Source organism: Archocentrus centrarchus, chromosome 23 (genome assembly GCF_007364275.1).
Source record: "Archocentrus centrarchus isolate MPI-CPG fArcCen1 chromosome 23, fArcCen1, whole genome shotgun sequence".
NCBI lineage: Eukaryota > Metazoa > Chordata > Actinopteri > Cichliformes > Cichlidae > Archocentrus > Archocentrus centrarchus.
The window spans coordinates 12,442,243-12,458,038 of NC_044368.1; the positions used below are offsets into that span (position 1 = coordinate 12,442,243).

The window sequence follows — 15,796 nt, forward strand, 5'->3', positions numbered from 1 at the left end:
TTGTATATTTTCCACACAAAATTTTACCAACTGAACTAGTTTTTATATTGATATCTCAGGCAAAGGGCTTTCCTGAGACATGAAAGAGGCTGAAAACGACTGCATACAAAATCTGTCAGTGACAGTATGTAGAAGAGCTTAAGCCTCTCTCAATATACCAGACAAACAGTAGCCACCAGCTTTAGGCTTAAATTGAAACAGACAAAATAAAAAGCTGAAATTAATATTTTAATAGTCATTTAATAAAATATGTTGATCTGCATCACGTGTCAAACACAGTAGTTTTCTTAAACATTTGAAATGTTTGTGAAATGTTTGAATTTGACTTCCCAAGCTTTTCAAAAGTATTTTCATGCTTCTGCCCCTGCAGTGTGCTTCATGTGTTCTCCCTGTTTTCATTTATAGTTTTATTTGTGATAGTTTAGTTTGAATGTGACTTTAGTAGGTAGAGTTTCCCACGGGGGGCCAGTGCTGACATTTCTGACATGTTAAAAAGGGACACGCTGAAATATTTAAAATGTCATCATAAAATTAGACTCGATTTTAGTGAAAAAGAACATGACATAGAAAAATAATCCAGTTTGAAAGATTCCCTGAAGCTCTAGAGTCTCTAGAAAACAGCAGTATGAGGAATGTCATTCATGGCTCCTGTGTCACACAGGTGGAGCTTGTGCGCACACATACACACTCTGCTTTTTGCTGTCTCTGCTGTGTGTCGACCCTCCAGAACAAGGTTGTGAGAAGTCCAGGAAGATGCCATCATGGTCCACCTCACAGTCTGAACACTCCTCCATCAGGTGGTCCATCATCATCTCCGGACTGGACGACAGACTGGGGCCAGAGCTAGTGTCCTGAGCCAGAACTTTGGAGGACGAGGGGGAGCTGAACTCCAGTGAGCCAGTGCAATGTGTGTCCTCAGCTGGGGAAGGCTCAGGGAGGATGCTGGGGGAGTGTTGCTGATGCTGGAGAGGGTGGGGAGCTGCAAAGCTGCCAGCATCTATGGGTTGGAGTTTCTGGATGGAGGTTACAGCATCTGCAGAAAGTAAAGCAAAATGTTTGGAGGTGGAACTGATTGACATGACCAGAAGACTTTGGGAGTATACATCTTTTTTGATGAGTACACCTGTGCATGTTTGTATTGTAGATTGATAGGCAAAGATATTGGGCAGAAAAATCTAGTCCCTACCAGGACTTAAAATTAGATAAATGCAACCTCAGATGAACAGCAATACATGACATATCACATCATGTCATTATTTAACAAAAACAAAGCTAAACGTGACACTGTGCATTATGACGAAACAATTTGTCTCATCTGTCTGAAGGACCTTGATGCCGTCTTGTGGTACGTTCAGATGCAACTTTGCAAACCTAAGCTGTGCTGCCATGTTCTTTTTGAGGCTTTCTCCTGGCAAACCTTCCAAAGAAGCCTTCTTTCAGCCTTCTTCTAATTGTGCTGTCATGAACTTTAACATGCTAACTGAGGCCTGTGGAGTCTGAGATGTAGCTCTTGGGCTTTTTTGCAGTTTCTCTAAGCGTTGCACAGTCTGACCTTGGGGTGAATTTGCTGGGACATCCACTCCTGGGAATGATTGTTTGGAAATGGCCTTATAACCCTTCCTAGATTGATGGGCAGCAACTGTAGAATTATTGGAGGGTGTACTTTCTTTGTATCCTCGCTGTATCTGCCTGCATTCTTCAACCTATCTCTCACTAACACCTCGGTTTCTGGCTCCACTTCAACACCAAACTCTATTCATTTGTTTGATATTTTAAGACTTTTGGTCTGTAAAGAAATACATTTTACTCCTTGTTTAGTAAGATTCAAAATGAATTTATTTATTTTTGCCTTTTTAAAGGGAGATTTCACCCCCAAATTAAATATACACATTTTTTTTTTTTTACTTTCCATCCATTCATTTTTTTCCCCACTTATCCAAGTCAAGAAATTATGAAAAACCTTATTGTGAGCAGTTTCATCCACAAACTACTTTCATGGTATGTGAAATATTTTTAACTGGATTATGATTTTTGCTGGTTAGTTTTTCAAATGTACTGATCTATAATTTAGATGGATAAATAGCACTGCATGTCTGAGGAAAAAAATGTATATTTGATTTTGAGTTCAACTGTTGTTTCAGAGGGATTTGTTACCTCTAGATGTATATTCCTACCTGAAAGTGCAGCAGAGGCTGTGGAAGCTGGGGAGTGGTTGGTGAGGCTTGACATGCTGGTGGTACTGTTGTTGTCAGTGACACTGGTGATGGATTTTGTCTTAGGGATGCTTTCCTCCACGCAAGACGTCATCTCAGAGACCGAATGCCGCCTGATGCCTGTGCCACCCCCCGTGGAGGAGTCTATGTCGTACTCTACTACAGGGGTTAGCATGGGAACATTGTAGCTCTTAGAGCGGATCACTGGGTTTTTGACAGTGGGAGAATTGCCTAGTTTGGAGGACCAGGAGTGCTGTAGGCGTTTTTCTAATGAGAACAAAAGAGAAACATGGTTAGTTTATAACTGCAAACATGCCACAAAAAAAAAACACAGAAAGCCTGAATTAAAATGGAATTTACCCAGCAGGCAGGAAGAGCACTGCATACTGGAGGATTCATCCCTGGAATATAAGCCATGAGTGCCAAGGTAGGGAGAGACCACTTTCTGGATGAGGGACTCCAGACGAAGGTAATCATCTGTCACACCTTTAGACTCGTGGACGCCCTAGATCAAAGACACACAAACATACACACAAAAAATACAAGTTTGTCTTAGCCGGTAATTGCAGCATGTTGGCTGGCATTAATGGAAACTTTAGATACAGAGAAAAAAAAAATCTGTGGAAAGAGAAAAGAAGAAAGAGTTCCAGTTTCTGTGATTTTATCAAACACTCTGCCAGTTACTGTGAAAGATCTCTGATAAACCGTTTTTTTTTTAGTTTAAAACATGGCATGTGCACTATCACAACATTGTTTTAATAGACTTGGCAAAAAGAACACAAACCAAAAAAAGAGTTGAGTGAATTTGGTTTAAATGTTAGTCTTAAACATGCTCAGATAAGAAGAATGTGAACCCAACAGATTGCAATGCTGGGCAGGTTAATAGATGAGGTCAGGCAGTAGTCTCTGTGGACTATGATGCTTGCAGAAGACATTGTGATTGGTAGTAAAAGTAGGGATATAGCTATAAAAGATCTTTAACAAGCAAATACTTCTGCTGTTTGAAAGTTTCAGGCTTTGTGTTTCTGTTTAGCTAAAGCCACTCCCCGCACTACAGCTGGCTGTAGCTCAGATTTACTTCCACAACACTGTTCGTGCTTTTGGGGGGGGGGTGAGACACATATGGGTCCAGACCTCACTGCAACATCTTGAAATGACAAGGAAAAGATCAGTGAAGTTTCAATACTCTAAACTGTTGAGCCCATGCATGAAAACCGCAGCACAGAAACAAACCACATAAATAGAACTGACTTCAGTGAACTGGCGTCACAGAGTCTTAACAGAATGAAAGGGAAATTACAAACAGATGAAACGAGGAATTAGCAAAAACGGCATTGATTCAGCGTTGAATTTTACCCCTCTTTCACACAGCTATTTTCTTAGCTGTCCTACTTCCTTCCTTCCTTCTTTCATATCCTTGAATCTACCTGTCATCTTTTTCTCCTGCTCTGCTCTCTGCTGTGTGCAAATTCAAATAACTCTGCAGTATATCTGTGCACAATGAATAAAAGAAGGGAATAAATAAATTGTGCTTTCTATTTCCGTCTCGTCTTTCCCTCTCAGTCTGAATCTGGAAGGAGCAGATTTGGGTCAATGAGTCACCACAACGATGTCCAAACTAAACCGAACAGGAACAGCCTCATACTGCTTTCTCTGAGACACACTTGCACTCACTACCAGAGCCACAGCTAGAGTCGAATAAAAACCAGTGTGTGACGGATGAGGAAAGCTCATATGGCTACCTCAGTTGCAACAAATGCCTATTTGAGAAACACTGCAGTGCACTTAAGTGGAAAACATCCGCTGTTGTAGCCGAAGCAGGAGGAAAAGAAAAAAAAAGGTGTTTCATCTTCCAAAAGCCAATGGGTGCTGTAAAAGTGTTCAGCTGAAGTATTCTAAGCAATAACCTCCACGTCTAAAAGAGTGTGGCTGGCTCCAAAAGTGAGTCATTCCCCAGACTAGGATGTTAAAATTTCCAACATAGCAGCATTAAAAAGCATGTTTACATTCTGGTGCAAATCCCCACCTCATAACAATTCTATGGTGTATGATTTTTTTAAATTTTTAAATAATCATTTAGATTATGGTAAGGCTTAATGTTAAGGGCATGGCTACTTTGATCGTGTGCCACAATTAGCTTCAGTCAAAGAGGTCTACTAATATTGACTTGCAGAAAAAAATCAAAAGAAGTTTAAGCTGCACTTACAGTTCATGAAATGTACTATAACTGCAATGTAGTGTTAACACTAATTAGTATATAGATATGTAGGTACGATGCACCTACACAGTTCAGCAATGCAATCTGCTAACCAAGCATTGTTCCACCTTCTAGTTCAAATATAGTCACTTCTGGCTGCAAAATAAGTTACATTTACGCTTAGCTGCAAAACAGTAGAGCAGTATGCACAGGCCCCACAGCCATGGTGCAAGACCACAAGCAAGAGAGTGTTTGGCAGTGGGGCGCAAACATGAAATGTAACAGCTTGCACTAAAATATCTGAGTGGATTGTTATAAATTGTTGGAAAAACATTTAAAAATTGCAAAAAAAAAAAAAAAAAGGGGAAAGGCAACCCCTCTGCCTCAACTCTAATTTCCATGAGCTGAACTCACGGTGAAAGAGGTCTAATAAACTCTGGTCTTGTGAAGCTGTCACGGCCATTAATGACAGTGTAAACATGGATAATTCACACAGACAAACAGGGTGCAGAGGGTCCTGAGTGGTCGTGGGAAGACAACTGTGCTCTGTGTTCACACTGAGATTGCTTCCTGTGGGATCCCTTTGCAAGAACAACTCTTTCTACTCTCTGCTCCTCTTTCTCCATCTGTTGCTGTTTACCCTCTTCCCTCACGCCACAGTCATCAGTACTGGATATTCGTGCATGCCACGTGTTAAATGGTGCGTACTGATGTAGGAGCCAGTGTGAGAGATTATTAGACTCAGAAGATGAAAGGGGCACAAAGACAAAGGTGTGTGCTTACCTGTAGTATTAGCAGCATCTGTATAATTGAGGGAGGAACTCGGGCTCGGGGCCGAGAGAGCGCCTCGTCCAGTTTCAGGTTTAGGGTGATGATGTTCCTGAAGTGAAGAAGAGCCAGCTGACGCACCGATGGCTCTTTTCCCTGATGACATATACACGCACTTTAACACAATGAACCCCTCTAATTATAATACTAGTTGGTGAGTGCGTGTACCTGTACAGGATAGAAGATGGCCTGCAGCATGGACAGAACATCACAGAAGAAGATGTCCCACGTGTCGGCCAGAGAGTCCAACAACTTCTGACCTGTGATACAATCAGGCAGATAAGTTGGGACAATATCAAGACTGTTGGGTGGATGCAGTAAATGAGAGATTGTGGAAATAATATTTTAAGGACTAAGCATAAAAATGGCAGCAGTTCCTAAATAGTTCATGCAATACTTTTGCTGAACCCCTTGAACTCAAAGTGAAAGTCTGACATCTTCATTGTTTGACACAAAGGCAGAGTGCAGAGGCAAAAGTATAAAAACAGTCATCACCTAAATACCTATGGGCCTGTAAAAAACAGTAAATGTGATAATCCTGACACCAACTTTAAAGTTTAGTTCTGACACTTCTACAAACACACACACACACACACACACACACACACACACACACACACACACACACACACACACACACACACACACACACACTAAATTTCTCACCGACTGACGTAGAGGATCGCTTCCTGTCTGGTTTTTGTGATGACAGTAATGTCCCACAAGTCTGTGTGTGGTGTGCACTTTATATTGAGTTAGTGGTGCTTCAAATAAAGGTCAAAAATTTACCGCAGCAGCAAGTATAAGATCTCTTCACTGCCCTTAATCTCTTTCACACAAAGAGAAAGTCATGATCTCACTCTTCAAACTAATACTTAACTAATGTGGTTATCGCTGCAGCTGGAATTTTAGTTAATTATTATTTGCCCCTTCTAGAGACCACTAGAGACTAGATTTGTGTCATGTTAAGATAAAACACTGATCTTGGACTTCCCCTGAAATGAACCACTGGTGCTCTGAACACCTCATCAAAGCCAGGAGGCTTTGTTGGAGGAGTTGAAACTAAAGGCTCAGCAAAGAACTTTAAATCAAAATATGCTTCTCTGTAAATACACAAGTAACTTTGATGCCATGAAAAAAAATTAGTTTCTATTAAAGTGGAGGATATGCATTTTACTTGAGAAGCAGGTGACTTCAGATGGTGTTAAACATCTTGCAAAATTTTCTTCCAGTTTTGCGTTCTTAGCTAAATATTTGTAAACTTGCTCATTTGTCGAGTTGCTCCCTGTAAATTGTCTCTGACGTCTCAGTGCTTTACAGTCACGGGAAAAAGAAAAATGCACAGCTCTCTTGAGACCGTTGCCACACCTTGATTCTTACCCTTGACTCTAAAATTATTTTGGTACACAGAGGAGCTCATGGTTGACTCAGTAATCGCAAGGTGTGCAAGTCCTGTGGGTGCAAAACAATCACAGATCATCCCCCCTCCACCCACAGTTGCTTCACAGTTGGTGTTAGCATCAGGCTTGTTTTCTCCAAACCTGCTGCCATGCATCATGGTCAAACATCCCATGTTCTTTTTAGAGAGAAAAGGGGTTCACCTCGCAACCTTTCCAAACAATCATACTTATTCAGTCTTTTTCAAATTGTGCTGTCAGGAACTTGAACATTTAACAGGCTAACTGAGGCCTGTAGAGTCTGAAATGTATCTATTAGGTTTTTGCAATCATAGAAATTAAGGTTCAAATTTATTATTCTGCATGCACACAGCAATAGGCAATAGCTTATGTGTACCTTCGTAGAAGCGAATCTTGTCCCTCAGAATGACCATTCCTTTGGTGAGGAGCTGGTTCTGAAGGTATTCAGTAAAGAAGGAGCCGAGCTCAGTCTTCAGCAGCTGCCTGCAATGTGCATAATAACGTGAGTGGATACTGGGCATGAAGAGATATGCCCACAGTCACACGTTGTCAGCGATACCTTCTCGGAAATGAACCAGACATAATGAGATTGCAGAATGCTGTGTTTACACAGCATCAGACTCAGGAAATGAGAAAAGATGCTGCTCACACTGCAAACATAACATCTAGAAATTTCAACAAAAAAAAGTCTCACTGTTAGCACAGGTTAACAGAGGCTCAGTACGAGGGCTCAACATTGGTACATATGACCTCAAAAGACAAACACTGCATGTTTAAAGACACTAATAGTTACCAAGACTGCTCATTTTTTTCCCCTAGACATCAGACAGTCATAAGTACTGCTGCATTTACATGTAGGTTGAAGGTAAATGTCTTTTAAGGTTATTCTATTTCAGTGATCAGTATAACATGCCTGTGTTAACATGTAGACATATTTCTAGTAAGAAATATTCTGCTGCAGCAAGGTAAGATGGGAAATCACAGAATTAGAAGCAATAATTTAGTCAAACATAATACAACAAGATACAAACTGGCCCAAGCTAAAGGTTCAGGGTGCCAGTGTAAAGGTAAGCAGGAGATATAAAAACAGGCAGATGAAGAGATGGAGAAGCTAACCTGACACCTTCATTCAGCGTGTAGAGTTCATTTTCTCCCAGATCCTTCCTCTGAAAAACTGAGACCACTGCATTGTGGATGCTAGAAATAAACACAGAGAAAAGCAAAATGCATTTAGAAAGAAAGAAAATTGTTTGAACTTTTGCATCCAGTTTAATTTGTTTATGTAGCCCTACAGCCACACAAACTGACAGCTCTTGCTTGCTACTCTGTGCTGTTTGGTGTTAAATAAAGCTGGAGCACCATTAAAAAAAAAAAAAAAAAAAATGAGAAAAGAGTGAAAGGCTTGATGAAGAAAGAAACCTGCAAGGCAGAATGAGATGAAAAGAGGAGGGAGTGAGGGATGGATGGAGATAAAGCGTGGTAGTGATGGACCCCGAGGGAGAGGCAGAAAGATATGATGTGCATATACGTGTTTGCATGTGTAATGTGAAAGGAGAATATCCTGTTCATAGCAGGGGTAAAAGCACTGATAGAGCTTCTCGCTGGTGATGAAGAAAACACACACACACACAAGCACTTGCTCATGTAAAAATGTGTGATAGCTCACGCATTAACAAAACAAAATATTCATAAATAAAATGTGAGCTGGCGTCATTTATAATGGACAGGACTCACCTGTTCCAGGTGGCGTTAGCCCCGGCCCTCCTCTGCTGGGTCCCTTTGTCTCTGCTGCTCTCCTCTGTTCCTCCCTTCTCCCCACCTCCTGCTGGAGTCTTTGCCTGTGAGAGGTCAGTCAGACTGGAGGATGAGCCGGTCCCCAACCTCAGTTTGCTGTGGAGGCTCCTTGAAAGCCAATAGGAGGAAAGACAAAATGTTTGTAAGCACCAACTTTTATTTCGTATGTGTACCGGAAAAGACTAATGTGAAAGGCCTTATTTGTTCAAGTCATCTAAATATAGTACTGTGCAAAAGTCTTGAGCCACCCCTCATTTCTTCATATTATGCTTTCTTGTCATTTCTTTAAGTAGTCTTCAGGAATAGTTCTCCAGGCTTCTTGAATGACATTCAAAGCTCTTCTTTGGAAGTTGGCTGCCTTTTGTTCTGTTCTCTGTCAAGATGATCTCACACTGCTTCAGTAATGTTGAGGTCCAAACTCTGGGGAGGCCAATCCATGACTGATAGCATTCCCTTGTGTGTTTTCCTTTCCAGCTCTGCTTTTACTGCATTGGCAGTAATTTGGAATCATCACTCCATCAGACATGTTGCCACTGATTTTCAGTCTAGTTCTTGTGTAATTTAAGATACCTCAGCCTTCTCTCCCTGTTTCCCTCCCTTAAGAATGACTTCTTGACAGCCATCCTTCCTATTTCTAAAGAACATGACTCTCACATATTGTTCATCTGCTGCAGATAGTTTTTAAAGCCTGACTCCTCTTCTTTTGTCCTTCACTTCCAGTTCCACAGAACTAAATGGGAACACATGATGTGTTTTTGCAACAGGCTGCTAGTAACAAAGTGCCTAAGGATACAATTTACAATGAGTTTGCTAAGCTGTCTGTTATGTGTAGACACAACACTGGTTCACCCCTTGAGTTGGGTGACTTTTTGATGTTTGAATGATTCATAGGTCAGTGTTAAGTGGCTTGAAAACAATCCTCTGAAAATGGTCAGCTCTAAGGACTGGACTGAAAATGAAAAAGCAGCCAATGCCTAAAGAAAAGCTTTAAAAGACCTTCAGAAAGTCTGAAGAACGACTGTATAGGACCACCAAAATTACAAGAAAGTCTGGCTGCTTGGGAGCAAAATATAAAGAGAGGAGGAGTGGTTTGAGACTTTTGCACAGTATTATACAGTAGTGGTTTATTGGGATTGTGCTTTTTCCAGTACAAAAATATTTTTGCATGTTTAATCTTTATCATTTTGGCATATGCAAACTTAAAAGCTTTTAGTATACTGTAAAAAGTTAGATCATGTAATCCAAAGGGGAAAAAAAAAAAAACATCCAGGCATCAGCAAATGTGCAAATATACCTCGGAAACTGTCCAGATTTTTACAGCTGACAAAATTAGCACCTGTTGTTAAACAGGTGATTGCTTTTTATTAGCCATCTGTGAGAGTTTACACAAGCTGGGAAGCTACACTGCTTTTCAAACATTCAGCTAAGAGATGGGCACCGGCCGAGCAGAAGGAGGAAAATAAATAGGGAAGCGACCTGGAAGTAACAAACTCAAGAAGAGAGAAAGAGTGAAGGCACACAACACATGAAGGATCAGCTGATAAAAAAAACCCAATACAAAGCAAACAAAGAATGTATGCAGTAAAAAAAACAAACACAGACATTAAAAAGATAAAAGAAGAAGCTGGTGAGGAGTGCACAAAGAGGTACATGAAGAGGAAAAAACTCTCTAGATATTCAGTACAAGTCTATTTGTGAAAATTAAATAATTAATATTTGGATTTTAATTATGTGGAAACTGCAGTAAATGAACCCACAGAAACCCCCCTGTGCATGTGTGCATTTCTGGATCATGCACAGATCAAACATTTAATCAGTTACTTGTGAATTTACAGGTGAACGAAAACGAAAATACCTTTAAATGGCAGTCACATTTAGGTGTGTTTGCATTATACAAGTACACATATATCCACTACAACAACACTGTGTTTTCACTGTCCGACAGAAGAAAAAGTCTTTCACCTCTAACACAGTTGTACTTACTCTAGTAACTGAAAAGGTACCACATATCCCCACTCCATGACTGTATGATAAAAGAAGGGCTGTCTCTTCTCATTTCCTCTCCACTCGCCCACCGTCACTCTTTGTGTTCTTCTCTGCCCACTCCTCTCTCTCGCTTTACCTCTCTCCTTCTTTTCCTCCCTTTGCCAGTCTGTGCCAGTCGGTCACCATGTGACCCTGTGAGCTTTTGTGTCAGGCGAACAAAGGAACCCTTTGAGGTCCGAACGGTGCCAAGAGCCAGAGGAAGGATTTAAAGGTGACACAGATTTCACTCCATCTTCCTCTCAACTCCCTGTGTGGGAGAAGCTGTACTCAAGCTGCTAATATATGCTAATGACACGATTTACTCATCAGTGTTGAATAATTCCTTATTTATAATATTGAACTGACTTTATTAAGTATCTCAATTCTTCTCCATACTAAATGATCAGCTCCACATAAACGGGTTAGTGTGGGAAACAGAAGAACTGGGCCCAGACACACACACAAGAAGACAACACACACACACACACATATGCAGAGCACACTACAAAGTCAGGATGAGTTTGGAAATTCTTTGACAGACAAAGGTTCAGAGTCGCACGTTGTGCCACTGAATCTACACACACTTCAGTCAAAGGTTTCCTCCTGAAAAATGGATGATGCAGAACACAAAACACAATAAAAACTGAGGCTCACAATAACAACTTAGCTACCACCGGTGTCTAATTCTTCTAATGGAAAAGGCCATTTGCTTTCTAAATTAAAGGATGCAGACACAGCTTGGAAGTGAAAAACTTTTTTTGGCCCCGAATCAACAGGACAAGCTTAAAGACAAATAGCTGCAGTCTGATTACTAAACAATGGGGATGCTTGAATGAGTGAAAGCGTGAATGAGGTCATTCAGGAATGTGTGTGTGTGTGTGTGTGTGAGTGTTTTTCACTTTGATCGACATTTGTGTGTTTCAAAGGATTGAAGAAAAAAAAAAAAAGAAAAAGAAAAAAAAGGAAGAGGAAACTCTGCAGTGGAACTCTGTCTACTGAATAGCACTTGCTGCTGAAGTGTGTATGTGTGGTGTGTGTATGTCTGTGTGTGTGTGTGTGCTTACCTCCTAAGTGAGCCCTCTCGTTCCATGTCAGCCTCGACAGATGGCTAGCAACCACCCTGAAACTGCCACCGAAGAATCAACATCTGAAAAAGGAAACAAGTCGGATTATTGAGTGAAAACATTGTCCAGCTTCAGCAATAATTGCCCTCATATTTTGTCAGCTAACATCAGTGACCATTAAGCCATTTAACTTCTGTAAACTTGGAAAGTTTTAACCAGTTTTAGTTTAGCAGAATTTTCTAACTTAATTTTCAGTTCAGTGAGCAGATCTTCAGCATAGTGCATATTTTTGACAGATGGAAACAATAACAGTTGTTTGAATTTGACTACGCCCCCCCCCCCCCAGATATTTTAAGTCGCATCTTACACAGTGGAAACAACAGCTTTGTTATAGCTTTAAACAAGGCAACAAAAGACACTGTGGCTGCGAGTAACACAAACCACACACACCCACACATTTCAGCTCAGGGCAGTGATATGAAATAGGTGCATTATTTTGCAACATAGTAATTAAGAGGGTAAGTAACAGCCAGGTGCTGATGATCAGATGCACTTGATCAACTGATCAGCAGCAAGTGTGACTACCTGTGTAAAAGCAGAAGTTTTGGTAGTTTGCTGGTCAGGGGCATTCAGGTGTGTTAACATGCTGCCAAGGAGGAAAGACATCAGTAAGGATCTCAGATAAGCAACTGCTGCTGCAACCCATCAATCTGGGAAGGTTTATAAAGTCATTTCCAAACAATTTAAAATCTATCATTCTGCAGTGACAAAGATTCACAGGAGTGGACATCCCAGGAAATTCACCTCAAGACCAGGCTGTGCAATGCTCAGAGAAACTGCAAAAAACCCAAGATCCGCATCTCAGTCGCTATAGCCTCAGTTAGCATATTAAATGTTAAAGTTCATGACAGTACAAATAGAAAAAGACTGAAACTGTATGTATTTTAAGAGAGAAAGCCTCTTGTCTCTATTAAAAAAAAAAAGAAACATGGCAGAATGGCTTAGGTTCACAAAGTTACATCTGAACAAACCACAAGACTTCTAGCACAATGTCCTTTGGACAGACAAGACCAAAGTGGAGATGTTTGGCCACAGTGCACAGCGCCACATGAATCATAAGCACCCTTTACCAACTGCCAAGCACTGTGGTGGAGGGGGTTTGATTTGGGCTTCTTTTACAGACACAGGACATGGACACCTTGCAGTCACTGAATCTACCACAAACTCTTCAGTATACCAAAGTATTCTAGAGTCAAATGCGTAACCACCCGTCTGACAGTTCAAGCTTTGCTGAAAAGTCTACAACAGAACAGCTGAAACACAAAAGAACAAAGGTGCTGAAATGGCCCACTCAAAACTGAGATCTCGACCTCACTTAAATGCTGTGGTGCGCCCTTGAGAAGCTGTGCATAAACGGATGTTCACAAACCTCAATGAAGTGAAACAACGTTGTAAATAAGAGTGGGCAAAAAATTCCTCCACAATGATGTGAGAGGCAGATAGAGTCATGCAGAAAATCATTGCTTCTGATATTACTGATAAAGGTGCTTTTACAAGCAATTTAATGATGGGGTGTACTTAGTTTTCCACACACTGCTTCTGCATTTTGGCTTTGTTTTTGTTGGATAAATAATGACATGGTGTGATGTGCCAGGTGTTGCTGTTCATCTGAAGTTGCATTTAAATAATTTTGCGATTTTTTTTTTTTTTTTTGTAACGTCCTCATATGTAAAACCTTAGAATTGAAGAATGGTGTACTTTCTTTTTCACTTGACTGTACAGCAGTCCTTCCTCAGACAGATCACTGATACTCACCCATCTTGCTAACTAGACACGGTATTCTAATCAAATTACAGTGAAGTGGTTGACACAGATATTCGATCCTTCCACAAACTCAAATGCCCCTGCTTTCTCTCTCTCTCTCTCTCTCTCTCTCACACTCACACTCACACACACACACACACACACACACACACACACACACACACACACACACACACACACACACAGATAGAATGACATACATGGTCTATCAGGCAAGGCAACCAAGGTAAAGCTGAGGCTTTATCATGACCTACTATTGCCCTAAAACTGTTTAAATAGTGTAAAGCTTTAAGAGAAGCAACTTTATTTTTACTGCATGCTTTGTAACCAAAATAAATAAATACAATTTTAATCTGAAAATGCAAAGTTATTCTTGGCAGTGAAATAGAGGTCAGGGTAACCATGGCCTGTTTAAATTAAAACTGTTGGACTGCAATAACTCTCCAGCGGTTCAGGCTTCAGTTCCGGGAAACTGTATTTGTCACTATGCAACATGCACCATGATCTTCTATTGCCTGGCAGCTGCAGTTATATGCACTAGCAGGGCTTTCACATCTATCATATTTTCATTGATTTCTCTCTTTTAAAAAAAAAAAAATATATTTTCACATGAAGCACAAGCTGAGTAAGAAGTCAAGGTCAATCAGTTAAGAAGCTGATTTCAGGCCGGAAAGGCACTACCTTCAGTGTCAGACCAGTTAATGTTAGTGTATTGTTAAAAACACTGAGTAGTATAGTCATAACTTCCTTTGATGGCTGTCTGTGGCTCACAGAGACTCTGGTAAGTTACACTTGGCCTTGCTCTGGAAAATGTATCCAAACTTCATGTTACACATGTATCAAAGATTACTCCTGGGGCTGCGAGCACTGCTGCCTGTTTCTGTCTCTTTCTTACACCACAATACAGAGTGGTATAATGGCTTGCTTAGGGGCACTGGGACTGTGGTTTTATGGACTGTGGTTTTGAGGGCTACAGAGCTTTTCTCATTCAGCATCTGGGCAGCTTTTCATGAGGAGTGCATGGAACAAAAACCAGTCATCTCCCACTCATTTAAAGCCAGACCTCCGTCCGTGTAAAGCCTTCTCCTTACTCTCAGTCAGCGGCATACAGTTTGCACTGAAAGTAGATATCTGCGACCCCACTGCTGAAAATGAACACCCTTAATCTGCTTCAACTGGTAAACACACACACGCACGCACAGACGCGCATTTCATTCTGCAGACCGGCAGCACAGCAGGAAAATTACAACCCTTGCAACAGACAAGTGCTGAAATAAATGTTCGTGTCTTGCAGCAGGTTTGTCTGCTGCACTAGCCACTCTGGTAGGAAACCAAACCACAATTTGGAGGACCCCTTATATGAAAAAAGGGAAACCGCTGGTATATATTTGTTTAAGAAGTATCCTGCCCTGACAAACACTCTTCAAAACAGGCGGTCCTGTCCTCCCGTGGGCAGCTTGAAAAATATAATACGCAGAAAAAGCGGACCATGGTGCGTAAAGATAGCCTTTGGTGGGAGAACATTTAAAGGACAACCCATGATCTTATATGGTATCATATTATATGGGTTTAATGCAATATTAGGCAATTCTGAGACGGGAATGGCTTGCCATCTATTCTTCTCTCGGTACAAACCTGACCGGCTGGTGGATAATTCATCTTCGTAACTTGGGATAGAATAGGTAATACTCACTTCTTTTTCAGACGTCTTCCTCGCTCCGTTAAAAGCACATGCTCCTTAGGTTTAAATGGCGTAGTAAAGCCAACAGTAACTCCAGCTTTTCTGTGAGGGCTAGTGGCAAACAACAGCGCACCGTCCCAGCCTGTCAGCCCAGACAGGAGCGCGTAAAGGTGGCGCACGTTATCCTAAAAAAGATCCGATATGTGGATCAGAAAGCAGCCAGCGTGAGCTGCGAGCTGTCAGTGCGGTTTAAGTCACTGAGGGCGAGAGAGGCAGAGAGGGAGGAAGTGAGAAACGTAAAAGCTCAGAGAGAGGAGAGAGAGAGGCGGCCGGTGTGTGTGTGTGTGTGTATGTGTGTGTGGGTGTGTGCGTATTTAAAGCTTTGTAGTGTGCAAGGGTCGGTAGAATATGGAAAATGCTCACGATTTAGCGTGTGCTTCTCAGGAGTGTGAATTACACACACGAAACACCTACAAGTAAACCTACGTGAGTCCAAAATGAAAATGATAACCTGATGGTGACAACAAAGGAAATTCAGAGAACCATTTATAGTGCATTAGAGTCAGCTTTGTCAGCAGGTTGCAAACTTTTTGGGAGTCCCATCACATTTAGAAAGAGACCCTAAGCCACTAACCCCTAACCCTAACTCATAGTGAAATAATTCACAGCCAAACTAATACAACAGCAGCCTCCTAAAAATCACTGGACATTAGTGCTTTTACTACCAACAGACAAGGCTACTCAGCAGCTAC

General features: G+C 41.1%; 1 protein-coding gene across 2 annotated transcripts; it reads right to left on the reverse strand.

The window, feature by feature from the left end:
- Window positions 1-259: 259 nt before the first annotated feature.
- Window positions 260-15,304, reverse strand: LOC115773515 (proline-rich protein 5-like). Of its 2 annotated transcripts, XM_030720298.1 has the most exons (10): window positions 15,057-15,304; window positions 11,540-11,622; window positions 8,391-8,558; window positions 7,773-7,853; window positions 7,033-7,139; window positions 5,407-5,498; window positions 5,194-5,334; window positions 2,574-2,718; window positions 2,175-2,480; window positions 260-1,033 (listed from the first exon to the last, which is right to left on the reverse strand). In XM_030720298.1, the coding sequence occupies exons 2-10, from the start codon at window positions 11,563-11,565 to the stop codon at window positions 654-656; spliced, it is 1,446 nt and encodes a 481-aa protein (XP_030576158.1). In that variant the 5' UTR covers window positions 11,566-11,622; window positions 15,057-15,304; the 3' UTR covers window positions 260-653. The 2 variants fall into 2 exon arrangements, with proteins under 2 accessions (XP_030576158.1, XP_030576157.1); XM_030720297.1 differs by lacking the exons at window positions 11,540-11,622; window positions 15,057-15,304 and adding an exon at window positions 10,434-10,553.
- Window positions 15,305-15,796: the final 492 nt, after the last annotated feature.